Below are 16,685 nucleotides of genomic sequence, written 5' to 3' on the forward strand. Positions count from 1 at the left end.
GATATCATGCGCTGATGTTGCAGGGGTGTGCGATGGGAGGGGAGAGGGGGACAGAAGCTCTTTTCAGTGACCTCGCCAAACAGTTTGTTGCACTGCTAATACCCTGACTGTGAAGCAAGGATACCACACAAATATGAACACATCCCTCCTTTAGGACACCCCTGTTGCCACGGGAACTTACAAAGCACTCGGCAGCATCATCCATGAAGCCCAGCTGGAAGCGCTGCTCGTCCTTAAAGGTCTCTGCCAAGGCATGACGCAGGTTGTCAGAGGGTAGGGCGCGCTCCCGACTGTGCTGGAACTGGGAGAAAATACCCTGAAGAAGAGAGAAAGAAGTGGTTTTGAACGGGAACAATGGGATGCTGTGTTTACAGAAAACATCGCTGTCACACTCGCTGCTCAGTGAGCAGTCTTGACATGTGACCTAATGAGACACACACCCGTGACGACCAATAGGAGCAACACTACTAGTTCATGTGCTTGCTATCATTAAATACGCTGTAGATTACATCATACCTTTAACGCACAAAAAATGCACGAATCTCCCAGACAGAAGTGGCCAGGTAGCTGTCTCAAGCTGCGCCTGAAGATGTCCAGATGCCATAGTACCTACGCAAGGGATAGAAAAGTCATCAGTAATGTTCAAGCTGGGGATATTAAGAGTAGGGAAAAAAAATTCCAATGATCAGCAGCAGATGATTCAAGGGTCCTTATTATGCAAGGGAAAGCAGCCAATGGTCCTCTATTTCACATGGCATAAAGGGCATTAACATAAAGTTTCCAAGGTTATGAGAACAAAACACGAGGCTTCGTTCTCTTACAGGAACACAGCCAAAGGTAATGATCATCTGCGACAAGCTCATCAGTTGTCTCACCCACTGAGTCGCAGCCCTCTTCCAGTCTGAACTAACAGTGAGTGCTTTAATGAATTATCTCACCAGCCAGAACCCCAATGGTTGAAAGCAACCTTTAAGTGCATTTATAAACTGCTGAGAAGTTCTGATTAATTTAGCCAGTGACTAAGCTCGGAAATTAATGAATTAATAATGGTCATATTTTAACATGGGGGGGGGACTTGTTCAGTTCTAGGAAGAGGACAGCGATTAAACAGAGTAATAGTGGCACAAAAAAAGTGTTATTTTACCAGCAATAGCTTTGCAGGTTAAAGATTTCCAAAAGATTTAAGACATTTCATTAACATTCTTTAAACAAGAGTATTATGTTAACCACTGTCATGTTTAAATTAAATCAATTTAATAAAAGAAGCAGGGGAGGGGCTCAGTGTGAAGTTTGTGCACTCTAAACGTTGAGTACTGGAGCACTCAGAAATACCTCTTTGATAACTAACACACCTTGTATAAACATTTTCTAGTTAAATAAAGCACTTTGTTTTTGTTAGAAAGATCTTTACCCCATTGTCCCTGCAGAAGGATTCCAGTTGTCAGATTCTTCTTTTAACTTGTTTCAAGTCAATCCACAGATTTTTTTTTTCTTTGTTGTTGTTCTCAGAAACAATGACTGTGAAATTATTCTTTATTTTAAGCTATGAGACTATGCAAAACATTCAGCTTGGCCAATTCAAAGAAGGCATTTGCACATTTTCTCTAATAGCAGGCAAAAGGTGTTTTGTTTCTTTTTCCATAGGAGGGCTTGTTTTCAGAAGTATCAGGCTTGTTTGGAAATTTAGCCTCAACTTGTAATGATGAAATCCATGGTAAGTACAGAAATCACCATTCGGGTTTTAGGAGGTATATCTGCACAGGAGAACGATGCGCTGCAACTTCAGAGCCTGCAAAATTTCTTTTGTGGGTATCACTTTTTTTTAGTTTTAGACAGTATATCTACATACGAGCCAACACCTGCTGAGAGAGCCTAGTCTCTGTATTCATAAATCTACACTTCCTTGCTTTTTCTGAGGAATGTAAACAATCCATTTTTGTAACAAGCCAATTATAGTCTGTCCATTGTCAACATACATATCTATAAAGTTCATTCATATTTTACTTATAGTTCACATTTAACTCCATGCTTTTAAGAAACTGTCCTAATTTCTGCTCTATTTACTGTTTACTTATATTATATTTAGCAGAAAACTTTTGCAACTCGTTGTATAAAAGCAGTGAAGGGTTAAATAAAATGCTAATGCGCCGTGTTAAGATATGTTTGTGAGATATCTCACGAAGCTTAAGCACAAACGGATTCCTTTAACAAACTGGGGACAGACCTACCTGCACAGCGCTGTTGAGGAAGCAGCTGTTCTGGCCCGGTTCATTTAACAGTCCTTTGGTGGGGGCCAGAGACAGCATGCTTCCTGGCTGGTATGATTTCCCCAAATTGCCTCCCGGCTTCCTGAAGAACTTGACCCATGCCATTGGTTAGTACAGTCTGCCTACAGACAGGTGGAATAGTCAGAGGATAGGGCAGGTTGTTGCTGGGATCCAATCCCTTGGCCCCTGCGGGAATGACCCCCCAGCAGTCTGAGGATGTGACTCCACAAGCTGCAGCAGCTGCCCTGCTACACATGGGATTCTAGTCCAAGTCAGCAGTTCATGGAGAACTTTTACTTTGTGGAAGATAAATACAAAAATATATATTTACGAATATGTATATATATATATATATATATATATATATATCTCTTCTGAATTTGGTGGGGGATCAACTCAGCAAACAAAAACTTATGGTCCAAGCCTTCGCTTTGGCAAAACTTTGATGAAAAGTTGTCTTTTACTTGAAAAAAGATGCATTTTGAGGATGCAGAATAACAGCTGTATCTTCTTATATAACCACTGTTGAAAGCTTCACAACTGCTTCAGAAGGCACTGCAGACCCTCCATCAGCAAGTTTTCCCACGAAACCGATGCTCTTGCAGACATTCAGATCCAATTATGTGTCCCTCTCAGAAGTCCGCTCATTGCTTTATCCAGGAAACATAGCTGGGCTGTAGAAGAGAAGGGAAGAATTAGACTGAGTGACATCATAAAGAGCAATATAGATCATATTGCAAAGTAGAGCTGTTTAAAAACATTGAATATATGTCTGAAACTTCACTTTTCAATTAAAATCTCGCAGGTTTCTTCCAAACTGAACGTGTCATGCATGCCAACAAAGCTTATCCATTAACTTTTGCAAACAACCTTTGCAACAGAAGCATGTCAGAATGAACTCAGCTGTAAGTTAAGTTGAATTTTAACTTGAAAACAACATTTTTTCACCATTTTTGGAAACATCAGTGGCCCTGACAGCTTAGTGGCATTTAAAAGAAAAGTCATTTGCAGAAACTAACATGACAAATCTATTTATTTCTCCTGGTAGCAACATAAGATGACAGCAGTGACGAAGTCAGACTCATTTATTTAATTGTTCTCATTTCTGTGTATTATTGAACAAAAGGTGAATAAATCTGTTTGGGTCTAAAGATCTGCAGTTAACAGATTCCTTTTTTTTTTCCAAGGAGAATCCAGACAAAACCCCAAATTGAAGTTATTAGTCTGCTATTTGTGGCCTGAGACTTTCAAAATGCCCTGCTACTACTTGTCTGTTGTAACCATGTCTGGCACCGTCATTCTTCTATAAACTCAGCCACAAAGAAAGACTGGTCTGACCTATTTTCTTCTTCTTCCCCCCCCCTTTTTTTTTTTTTTTTTTTTTTTTAAATGAGTTGAGCGGTAGAGAACATTACACTGAACATGCAGTTCAATTTAGAAAACTTGCAGTCCATGCAGCTTCGACGACACAGCGCGCAACAGTAAGAAAATCTGCAGTGAATGTGCGTTGTGCATCTCGGAGTAAAAGACTTACACAGACAACCATGAGAAGTTTGATGGATGAACCTGTTTGTGCTGAGTGAGGCGGTGGAAGCTGTGTCTGGGTTATTACATTACTGAATGCCTCAAGTGATCTACACAGTCACAACCTGTAACTTTTCATAGGTTTATTGGAGTTTACATAGATTGTTTTATACTAAATGGAGGCAAAGTTTCTCTTCAGACTTGATGGAAATCAAAAGTTTTGAATAGTGACAAAGAACAAAGGAGTACTAAGATCCATTAACTAGTCTTCTTTTGTTCCCAAACTCCAAAAAACATTAAAATATTCAGTTTAAGAGCAAAAACACTGCCTTACTTAACATAAACATGAAACTCCCCTCATGTGACAGACTCCAGAACAATTGTAGTTTCTGCCTAAACCTGCTAGACAACATTAACATCCTGGAATTTAAGGAATCCTACAAGGGTGACGAAACTGCAACACAGCAGGTTAACAATAGTTAATGCTTCATGCTGAAGTTTAGTATTTACACTGCAGAATCAACATCTTCACATGATTCAAGTAAACATACTGAAGAGTCAGCCTCTGCAATGTGAAACTGGGCTGCTTAGCAACAGTGTTCCAAAGCAATCACTTAAGTTCAGAGTTGCTTAAGAGCTGCTGTTCCTGTATTAGTGACAGGGCCGGTGTGGTAGGTGGAAAACTGTACGATCCTCCTGTACAGACAAACCAATAACATCATATGTCTTAAGATGCTGATATGTCATAAGTCATCTACAGCAAAGCGATGGATATCAATTTAGTCATGATATCAAATAGAAAAACAATTTAATCACATGTCCTGTGTTACACAAGTCCAAGTAAGCAGCTTGAAAACATGCCTGTATTTTGAACATACAGTAGCTGATCCCAGGTCTACGTCTCTAAAGACGACACAAACGTTCAAAGAGTGGCCTTAGCGATACTCCTTTAACCAGCAAGTGAAAGCAATGCCACACATCTCCATGTCCACACTGTTCAATGTCAAAGTGATGGCACAGAGTGAGGCTAGCACATGTTTTGAGACAATGCTGAAAACAGTAGCAGCACATACGGCTCTGCCTTTTTTGTCTCGAATATTTCATTGCTCCATATTGCTCCATTTTAATGACTGGCAACTTCAGTAATATTAAATCATCCTTTCTTCTAAGGGACACCTACTGACGGCAAGTCAGTAATGTGATTATTCTAAAAGATTATGGGACTATATGTTGGTTTATGTTGAAAGAAATATAAATAAAATTCCATCAGGTGTCAGGCATATTTTATGTTTCCACCATCTTCAGACACAGCCTGCCTAACTTACAAAAGAATGAAAGGACAATATACTTCACTGGTGAGCATAATTACAAATAAAATGCTAAAAATAAAAATGAATAATAAAAAGTTTTACACAGATTGGTCTGCTTATATTCTTGCTTTATGCCGCATGCAGCTCTGTAGTCTCCTAATAAAAAAATACTTTAAAAAAATCTGAATAAAAACAAATGAGCAAATCCATTATAATAGCTGAATGGAGAAATGAAATATTTGTTTTTTTGTTTAAAAGTCTAAATGGAGAAAATGACTTCTCTGACTTGTGACAATGCTGTCACACAGCCAGGTTTGCATCATTGCTTAGTGTAAGCCTAGACAGCTGTTTGATTCATTCTGTTTGTAAGTCTGAGTGCTATGAAACCATTTTCCCAAAGACTTGAACTTTCCTTTCATCGGGCGGATCCCTGCAACTCTGTCAAACTGATATTTATTTTCCCCTAAACCCATTTTACCTCATGTCAAGATAGAACTATGACAGCAGCGGCTTGTTGGTCTGGTTTCTAAAGTCACTGGCAGAGACTTTCATGTTGGTTGTGACACTGCTGATCCGAAACATCAAAACGGGAATCTCAGTTCAGCCACGTGTGCTCACACAAAGACGGATGATGCAGCGTTCAATTACATGCAACAGTGAGACATCAGAAGCGCTGTGTGTTTAATATAGATAGAAAATTGGGTCAAAAGTGCATCTGGTGTGAGATTTTGTGAGGTGAAATAGTAAAAATTTAAAAGCCATCTTTAACACGGCGTGAAAAATGACTAATTCTGTATTTTTCCACAGAAATACTAAATAACTGACAAAAAATTATGCTTTCTTTGAACTTATGTGTATAAGTACTTCACAATGAACATATTAAATAGCCTCAAATGGTTAAACAAAGCCGTTAAAATAGGTCACTGATAAGTGGAGCTAATGGTGTTAGAAATATTATTTAAATATCAAATAATATCCATATCTAATCTTTAAGTCTGAGCAAGTAATCTTGTCTTGTGTTAATTCATAAAAGTACTTTATCCAAAAATAAAAGTAAAAAAAAGCAAGAACTCATGGAAATATTGTTGCTTGAAAATGTAATAACTATTCAAAAGATATAAAAACTTGAGCAGCAACATCTTGCTGCAGTATAATTCCATGTGGAAAAAAACAAAACAAGTCATTTCATTTTCTTTTCCTCTCAGCACCACTGCAGGAAGTCCAGTCTTCCTTTGTAAACAAAGGCTTTCTCAGACATGTCAAGTCCAGGACCGACTCTTTTTTTTATTTCTTTGTCATCAGGAAAAATCCAAGGCTTGCATCTTAAAAACACAGGCAGCCTGAGTGTGTAAAGCATAAAGCAGCTTTGACAAGCCTGGGGAATCTGTAAAATGTGGACGAATTTGGTGTGAAAGCATGCAGAGTCAGATGCTATAATTTGCCCATCAGCGATCCGTTGATGGATAGCCCCATTAGGAAAGATTCAATTGATCTCTTTTAAATGGTAATGCAAAGACCTGCTGATGAATCAATCTATGGTAAATTGACTCACACTAATTCATCACTTTATAATGTGAGAACAGAAACAGATGGTGAGAACACACCGAAGTAAAAAGCAGCACGAGATTTATCTAAAGAGGCCTTTGCTGGAACAATTTAGCTTTAAGGTTCACATGCTTAATATTGAAACGTAATAATTCTCCCAAAATAAAAGGTTGGTTTTTTTTTAAAAGAAAAAAAAAACCCAAATGCTTACAATTGCTTGTGGGCAAAACAAAGCCTTTAAATAAATGAATAATCTCCATAGTAATTCATATTAATACAGCACAACTTGCTACAAAGCCTCAATACATCTAGCAGTATTTCTTCTCAGCAGCTAGATACGCAACTAAATCACATTTAATCCCTCCTGATAGTATCTTACAATCAAAAGTATGCATATAATGTGCATCCATCCCTGTTTAAGCCAACATATGATGTGAAATAAGAAACATGGTTGTTTTCAACACCATTTTTAGCCCTGGATGATGTAAAACAGAGTGAAAGTGAATTTGCACTTTTTTTTCACACCTTTTATTAAGTAGCCTACACAGACTCTTTCATTTAGCATGAACTATAACTACTGGCAGACAATATTTGGCACATCTAAAATTAGTGTGATGTTAGAGTAAGAAAAAAACACCATTCCTTCAGTGGCACCTTTTGTAAAATATATATCTTGAGCATTATGTATGGAATCATTAGGCTGAATCTATAAATTATAAGGGTGATAACACATATGTTATGGAAAAAAAGGCTAAATTCATCCAAATGAATGGAATAAAAAAATGCAGGAAACAAATAGCATTATACTTGTGGTTATTAATTACATTCTCCAAGTCTGCAGTATTCCAAATATGAAATTCACTTTGGACCGCAGTTTTGCCAACAAAGAATTTATAATCACTGTGCTGGCCGATGTAATAATGACTTTTTTCCTGTCTTAATTTAGTCTTAACAACCTGCAACATATGCTCTTTATTTTAGAAACAGTCACGCAAACTTCTGAGAGCTCTGACTCATGTGTTAAACATAAGAATAAAGTCAGTTTTCTAATTTTACACTCCGCATCCAACCCTGCATTATCATTTTCTTATATTTAACATGCAGCTCTCCACAATTCTTCTGTCATTCGGATTCATTTAAGTACAACTCCGTCTGAGCAAACACACAAAAATCTGAATTTGTAAAAAAGGCCCGAACAAAAGCAGCTCCTGCATGCAAGGCAAGCAGATATGAGACATGACCCTGCATGCTAAACCCCTTGTTAAAATAACAGCCAGAACTTCACTGTTCTGGATAAATTCCCTGCAGACATGAGTCAAGCCTTTGGGCAACAATGCAGTGATCATTTCCTGCGTGGGCTTCCTGTGCAAAGGCTTGCCACTCTCTAGGTCACTACGTTCAGTCTTGTGAAACTGAACAGGTCACCCACACCAGGCTGAGTCGCCCATTATTTTATACAGAGGAATACAGAACAAAAAGACAGTTCCAGGATCCTAAACAGAATACAATCTTTCAACACAAAATCCTCCTATCTGCTCTTAGAACTGCTTCCTCAGTGTCCCATTATCACTTAAAAGCTTGCCAAGAAACATAATATAAGATAACCCTCCTAAACTCTACATATCTCAGTATGTATTGAAGGAAAACCAGTTTTAAGACAAACACGAAGGTGCTGAACTATGTTGATTCCTAGTATTGATCAAGTTTATAGGAATAGTACTTCAAGGTAAAGTGCCTGATAAACATAACCCTTTTCCAGGTACACTTGCCCAACATGCACGTAAACACAGAGGTGACAAGAGTCCAAACTGGTTCTTCAGCATGCTTCCCAGTGCTTTTGTCACAAATGGAAATGTTCCAAAAACACCAGCAAAAAAGGATGAGAGTGCATGGTGTCTATAAGGCTGATGATCTCACCATTTCATCATGACTGAGCTTTCACAAACTCAACTCTGTTGCTCAGGAGTCTTGTTACTGGTGTGTATTTAAGTGGGGGAAAAAACAGCTTTAAAAAAGGTGCATAAAGGGAAGGATCGGCTTCCCTCAAGTTCTCAATGTTTCATCCAAACATAAAAGATGTGCAACTTTGCTTCCTGCGACTCCTCTGAATACATTAAAACATAACAGGACACGCTGTACAAGACAGAGGAAAGTTGATATTTTTCCTGTAAACGTCCCTCCCCCCCCCCCCCCCCCCCCCCCTAATAAAACGATTACTACTGTGTGGGGTAATATTGTGTGTAAACATGAGCTTAACACGACACGAGTCGTCGTTTAAACCTTTATTTTAATGCCCGACTTATCGTAATATTGAGTAATAAACAACCATATAGGTGCACACCTAGCTAGCTGTAAACAACATAACCATTTCACAAAAATAAAAAATAATACTAACATTAAGTTAGACAAATTATACAGTGAATAAAAACAAAACAACCGCTTTGCCTTTTATTTTTTTCTTTTTAATGTCCACCTTACATTTTGGAAACTTGGCAAGTACGCTAAGAGGAGCTAACGCTAGGCCCTACCTGGTTTCACCTGAGCTCCAGGTACGCCTTCATTTCCGCCCCACGTACACCTACAAAACATCAGCTCCGAAAGTTTCAACTACTACTCGGATAAAACTCAAATAATAAACACTCACCTCTGAAAGAGTAGTAGCAAACAACAACAACAAAAGATGTTTTATCCCTTCATTTGGACAGAGCAGGAGTTTAACATTCGGCTGAGTTTCGGGGGGAAAAGACGAGCTGAGAAGACGAACTGAGTCTCTGGCTAAAACAAAAAAAAAAAAAACCGAAGGTAGAGAAGCTGGAAAAGTCCACCCACCAGGCTGTAACGTGTTGCCTTGCGGCGCTGAAACTTCACTCTGGCTTTAGTGGTACTTGTTTTCCAGCAGAATTCCCACTTAGGACAAAGCGTCCGTGTCCGTACACTTGCGTTCCCCCGGTTTGAAGCGAGCCTGTTTTCCTGCTGCGTCCGTCAGTGACGCGCGGCGGTGGCGGCGAGCAATGGTCGCTCGGTCGACTTCGGCACCTGAAATACTGGATTAGAGATGTTTTCAGAGCTGAGATGTCAAACCCCGCCTCTTCAACACTGTATGCACTGCAGTCTGCCATGCTGCTCTACACCGCTACTGTGGCTTTTTGACAGACACTCCAGTGTTTTGCAGAGCGCCAACTCCGCTGCCAGGCAGGCTTGTTAATGTTGCTTTATAGAGCCGGGGTCTGCAGTTTGCAGCCCACCATTGCAAAGTTGCGTCATGATGCACATGTTGTTTTTAAGCTGCTTGTATCAGTCAGCTATATTAACTGGCCAATGTATTTATGCAGGGTTTTTTTGTTTGTTTTCTTAAAGAAAAGCATTATATCTTGGAAGTGTAGCGGCCTATGATTAAATATGCCTTTTGGGGTGTTAAATGTTTACCTGCATGGCTACACTCCAACTGTGTGGTGACAATCCTGACACAGATGATTATGAGAGTGGAGAAAAGTCATGCAAGGCTCCTGTTACCCAAACACCATCTGCCCGATCCTGTTACATAAAGAAAGCAAATGAAAGGAGTGCGCAATTAAAGCTTTTCTCTCCTTTTAAAGCAAGAGAAAAAAAAAATGCCATCACATGCTCCGTGGCTTAAGCTGACCACACACACATGATTTATATATATATATATATATATATATATATATATATATATATATATATATATATATATATATATATATATATATATTGTTCAACTTTAGATGTAAAGACTTTGCTTCTGTGGAGTGAGCAATGTGGGGGTTGTGTCTTGAAATAATGTGCCAAAATCCCCTTTCGAATTCTGCAGTGGGTGTTCATTCTTGTTTTTAGTTGCTTGGTCGATTGGATGATTGCATTCTACCTAATAAGGAAAAAAAGAAACAACACGTGTTGGGCAGTTTTACACTTTATTTATATTGCTGACAGTCAGGGATCTTATTAGTTTGTGGAAGACCCATTTATAGCCACAACATGTAGGCACTTACTCATGTTGGTAACCAGCCTGGTCACATTTTACCATGGGATGGCATCCCACTCCTCAGCCAGGAGTTGTTGAAGGTCAACCAGCATTTGTGTACCACCCTTGCACATACAACACATCCATTTTTGCAGGGGATTTTGGCACATAGGGGTACTACCTACATGCTTAGCTGTAATTCGCTCTCCATATTTGCACATAATGTAATGGTGACTAATCTGGCTTTCTAACTATGTATAATACAAAAGCTAATGATACTATTAAACAGAAGAAAAAAGTAATCAAATAATGAGTTGTCTTATTTTTTATGCTATGGTTATATATTACATAGTATAATTTTAGCTTAGACAAAAATTATCTAAAATCATTGGTTCTGAAAGCACACACTATTCAGTGATGTAGTCTTCATTTTGTCTGATATCTTTTATGCTTCCTGTCTAACACCTATTATTGTAATTTCACAGCCTTAATTATTTAGTGATTGACTAATCAGTATTATAAGATATTGAGCTAAACCTAAAAGAGAAGGATAAGAAATGTCTTTCCCATCCAAGAAAGACAGAAAGAAACTCGCACACATCAGAAGGGATTTAGAGGGTACACTCTGCATACCCTGACTGAGCCTGCACCACACCACTGATGTAATCTTTGGGGAGCATTTAACCAATTAATTTTGCTAGCGCTACATCCTTCATGCTTTAAAATGGAAAACTGTTCCAAAAGAGCGTTGCATCATCCTCTGTAAATTCAATTAAACAGACCAGTATTCAAGCATGTGGTCACGTGTGGCAATTATGTGACCTATGCAGGCATGTCAAACATGACTCGGAATAAAAACAATATCTGATTCCCAAAACATTAGTCACTCACTAAGATTGAGGAAACTGTGTGCAATGATGGAGTGTGCACTGAGGGGTCACAATGTATCAGCGTGGTCCAGGCTTTCCCCAGGAAGTACTTGAAAGGGCCCATAGAGGAGACACTGTCATTTCCCTCTGCACTCATTTCCTCAGGGAACATAATGCTTCCTTTGACTACATGAAACAGTTCAAGAGCAGAGTAATAATGCATTTGAGTGATGTTGGTTTTCATGATTTTGCATCGAGGTATTTAACTTCATCTCATCGTCAGATGTTTTATTGTTTATTGTGTAGGAGTAGAATATATGTTCTTATGAGTAACAGAATAAGCAAACAAATCTTCAGGCATTTTATACAGATTTGGGGTTACATTTCACTTACATCCATATGATTTTTTAGACCAGGCTGACAATGTTTGTGAAGCTCAGAGCTCATAGAGGACAGACTTTGTGACATTTGACATTCCCACCGTTGCTGTGGGCTTTCTGGCTTTGAAGTGCTGCCACTGAATATCTTGCATCACCTATGAATTATGGATTAGACAGCTCAATGAGATCAGGTCTTTAACAAACTCTACAAATGTTAACTTTTCTTTCCTGACCTTGGTGGACAGCTTCCAATCCAGTTGCTGAATCTGACAGTTTGTGTCTTGTCAGCATTGTTTCTTTGCTTCGAGCCAAACGGCTAAAAATGGCTATATCGTTGCAATTTTCACATCACCGAGTCTCATACCTTAAATAACTTCTGCAGAGTGGTGAGTTACTCTTTTTTTTTTATTCATTTATGCCTTTTGATATGTCCATCATTCCTAAATATAACTTACTTGTCTTGACACTTTTCCAGATTTACTGTAGAAAAAAAAAAGTTTTATGTATGGACTGCTGTGTTAATCTCAAATGAGTGCACCAAATCTGCAGATTTCCACAGGTTTGAGTCTGTTGTGAAGGACTTTTTACTTTTAGCTTATCATGACTTTGCCAGCTCTGCAATCTGACAAGTGCACGCAGCAAATGTCCCACAGAGAGCCAGTGAAATTACCCTGACTTTTCACCTTGTGATTGCTGCAATGAACAGCAAGAGATTTGCTGAACACAATGGATAAACATGACTCAAATGACAAACCCATGTCCTATTTTTATACATAGTGCCAACAATAACAGGTTATGCTCTGATTTAACCCCTCTATATGGGTCATCAATGATTCTGATGGCCTTCCTGGGTCACCAAGTTCCACTTCACCTCAAATGTGCTGAAGCTTTTGAACAGGAGTATTTATAGCACTGTCTGGCCTTTCAATCAATATTTACAGTATTACAATCAATGCTTCATAGACAGAACTAGACAGCTTTGTACCACAACCAAACAAGTTGTTTCAGTTTTTCATTTAGGTCTTTTTTATACAGTAAAACATATGAAAAATAAACAAGCAAAGACGTTTCAGATTAATCACAGAGTAATGATTAATCCCTCAAGTGTATTCTGATAGCCCTTCGGAATACGATGTAAGCATTTTGTATAAATGAACAGACAAATTCTTCTCCTCTTGTTTTTATTCTTTTTATTCTGATGTACCAGCAACTGCAAAATGTTGGCATCTAATTAACATGTAAACTTAATCTGCTCCTGTTTCGGCTTGGGTAATATTAAATGCATTATAATGTGTGCATATTTGTGTATGCAGGCAAACATTTGGATGTGTGTGGCTTCATGGGAATTGCAAATAGATCAAACGAAGCAGCTTGTACTAGTGAGGTAATGCGAGGACATAACTCATCCTTACCAAGTACATAAACCCAAACACATATGAGATTTCCTTCAAGTAAACATTGAAAGAAGCAAGTTCGAACTGTGAGATTATCAATGAACGTCTTGTCCCTTGAAGGAAAACACTCTGGAAAAACAGTACAGAGTAGAAAGTCTAAACAAAGCAAAGCTTGTAATCTTTTCTGTGAACAGCATTTGTTGTGTTGCTATTGAATTACTACTAATGAGGAACCCGACAGAAATGAATGCCCCGTTGTTACGCAAGAGATTAGACATGCTCCAATACTACAATGGGGGCCATGGGAGGCCACACCTCTGAAACAACTCATGCTATATTTAACAAAGGATTAAAAAATCCAATACTGATTAGATTTTTTTTTTTCCACTAAGAGCACTTTTCAGGTTTGTTAGGAACTATTGGGCGAACAGGTAGTCAGAAAGGACTGTTTGTTCAGCTACTGTTAAGTACACTTAGTATTTGTGGTATTTGGAACTTGCTCTGCAGAAAACATAACACTGATAAGAAACAAGAAGGTACATTTAAGACTCCTGAGTGTGTTTGCTGGTATGATATTTGTGCGCTATCAGGATGAGTTAGCGTTACTACACAACCAGCATGATGTCTCAGCATGGGTACAAATCATAATGCACCATGACAGTAGGTGTATTCTATGCACATTCATTTCATTTGTATGAATTAGCTATTTCTTTCTGACCACAAGTAGGACTTTGTTCTTTTTTTTTTAATGCAGAAAAGTGGATGACATGAGCACTTTTTTTTTTTTTTTAATCTTCTTTTCTGCAGTTGACCAGGTTACATTAATTCTGGAGTGCAGCCAAAGGGGTGACTGTGATATATTTCACTGCTGTGTCTGCTGTATCCACAGTAGCTGCAGCATGCAGGGAAAACATGCTGTGGCCCTCACTGCTGTGTGTTGGGAAAGTCATAGGCGTGCACACACAGAATGAGCTCTTGTTCGCATTTAACAAATTTACCCCTATTTTCAATTCAATTTAATTCAATTCAGCTTTATTTGTATAGCGCCACTTCACAACAGTGTTGTCACAGAGCACTTGGTGCAATCTGCTCTCAGATATTTCATTTTGAAATGTGAGGATTTCATGTCTAACTTGAGAGTACAGGGGCTAGATTGTTTACTTACCTGTTGAGTTTGGCATTGTGAGTTAATAATTCTTGACTGACTGTTAAGTGAAGAGAGGAGGTTAACATATATTGAACAGTCGGGAAAATAGATGAGCCCCCTGTGGCAAAACAAAGACACTGGATTACTGTGAGACAATGTGAATCTAATTGGTCTCAAGGGTGTTTGCAAGTAAACAGGAACATCATTTTAAAGTTCATTTCTCCATACAGGCTAATTACTGGCCCGGACGTATGTGTCCTTCAGTGAGCTGGTTTCTACGGTGATGAGTTTTTTTTTTTTTGGTTTTTTTTTTCTGTGTTGCATAATGAGCGCACATTGCTCGACAATCATTCTCAGTCCTTAAAAGAAGTTCTTTGAAGAATATCAGAGATTCATTCGAGCGTTCGCCCTGTGATCCCGTCCAATTAAAAATCACGCACAAACCTGCGCAAACACATCCTTGTGAATGTGCTAAAGAGACACACACCTCTGGTGGGAAGGTTTTCCTCACAGTGAAACTTCATTCAGCCTAGTGCGTCATTTCACCTCATTTCATAAGTGGAATGCGTGCCCTGACACCCTTCACCTCACCTCACAGGCAGCCTAGCGTCATCCTGCTGACCCATGAGATGTTTTAGCCGTCTCATATTTTTAGATATCCCATGAGACTTTGCACCTTCCTGTGAGAATGACCACATGACTTGCCAATATGTCAAACTTGATGAGTCGATCTTGTCATCAAATGAGAAAGACATACCGTAAACTACTGAAACACTAGATTAGCCCTGTTTGTTGTAGGTTCTTATGGCAGGGGGGGGCATTTTTGAAACAGTATTACAAGGTTAATCCCTGATTTCCGACATGTCCGGTGCAGGACCTCAAATATGACACTGAGAGCCTCAGAAGGGTTTCTGCTTGCTAATACCTTTGAAACAACCATATGTCTTCCACTAGGTAAAGCCCTGTGCCCTTGCAGTTATTTCACAGCACATTTGTTTTCTCGCTCGGCCCATGCATACTTAAAGAAATCCTTCTGGGATATTGGCTGGTCAAGTGGCTCAGCCTTTTAGCGGTTGTCTGTGTCAGCAGCATACAGTGAACTCAGTGCTTGGTGCTGTGTGTGCAAATGGAGACCCAGGGGACTAAAGCATTACCACATGACGGTGACTGCAACTGCAGCAAGGTTTATTGTTAACCTCTGATGAAGATATAGAGGGCTGGGAGCTCTGACTGAGCTGAGTCACACAGTGGAAACTTGAGAACAATGAAGAGATAGAGCAGAATTTGAAATCTGTCTAGTCTTTTTGCACCTGTTGAATACAAACCCCACCCCCCCACACACACACATACGAAAGAAACCCTGCATGCCTTGTCAGGTTTCTTGCCACATGAAAGTGGTCAAACTAGTCTTGAATGTTTGAAAAAAAAAAGAACAGTTTTTCCATTTTTGTGCATTTCTAAAACTAATGTCCACTAGTTGGACTCAATAAAACTCTCTGGGATGCATTACAGTTTTATTCTCATAGTGGTTTTAATTCTGCCAAATCAAGCCACTCTGCCGCCCAGAGCAAACTTCAAACCTACAATGTAGTCCATCTGCAGCTCTTTTTTTTCCTCCCCACCTCATGCCAAGCCAAAGATGCTTGAAAGGAGGCCATTTGCAGTTAGAGATTAATAATCGAATCATCAAGCTGCTGGACCCTTCACTGCAGCCTTCACTGCAGCCCTATAGCTGATAATACTTCCTTTACTGCATTTTCAGAACAGCAACATTAGAAGTTCAAAGAGAGTTCAAGTCTGCTTTTGATAAACACTGCTTGCTATTTTATGTACTCGGCAGAGCTACTGGCACGGTCGGATGCTGGGTGGTGTGCTGTACACACAGTTCCCCGGAGGAGGCTGGCCGGAGGAATTCAGTAGACCCAAAGAGGGAGTGGCCCCGGGAGCTGCACATTCCAAAGGCCTTCTGACAGAGGCGAGGAATGCTGACGCTGGATTTAGTCACATGCCTTGGAGAAACCTGAGAGGCATTTCCTAATTCAGTTTTGGAGACAGAGAAGACATCACTTGCTGTAATGAAATTAATCATACTGTATGGCTTCCTCACGCAGAGATGCAGCAGACTACCACATTTAATTAACAAATAAAGTGCAGCGCAATCGTTCCTGTCAGTCTCGGGGATTATTTTGTATACAGCAAATATAATGCATTTATATTTTGCCCATAACTGCACAAACTATACAGCTTTTCAGTTAAAAAGAAACAAT

The 16,685-nt window shown here is 39.2% G+C and overlaps 1 protein-coding gene across 2 annotated transcripts in view; it reads right to left on the reverse strand.

The window, feature by feature from the left end:
* Nucleotides 1-9,593, reverse strand: part of usp53a (ubiquitin specific peptidase 53a) — a 28,337-nt gene extending 18,744 nt beyond the window's left edge. For both annotated transcript variants that reach the window (XM_079257292.1, XM_079257291.1), the window contains exons 1-4: nucleotides 9,476-9,593; nucleotides 2,229-2,941; nucleotides 517-609; nucleotides 182-316 (exon numbers count right to left, since the gene is read on the reverse strand). In XM_079257292.1, the coding sequence (XP_079113418.1) occupies nucleotides 182-316; nucleotides 517-609; nucleotides 2,229-2,372 (372 nt within the window). In that variant the 5' untranslated portion in view covers nucleotides 2,373-2,941; nucleotides 9,476-9,593. The remainder of the gene's footprint in view (nucleotides 1-181; nucleotides 317-516; nucleotides 610-2,228; nucleotides 2,942-9,475) is intronic.
* Nucleotides 9,594-16,685: the final 7,092 nt, after the last annotated feature.

Source organism: Telmatherina bonti, assembly GCF_933228915.1.
Source record: "Telmatherina bonti genome assembly, chromosome: 18".
Lineage (NCBI taxonomy): Eukaryota > Metazoa > Chordata > Actinopteri > Atheriniformes > Telmatherinidae > Telmatherina > Telmatherina bonti.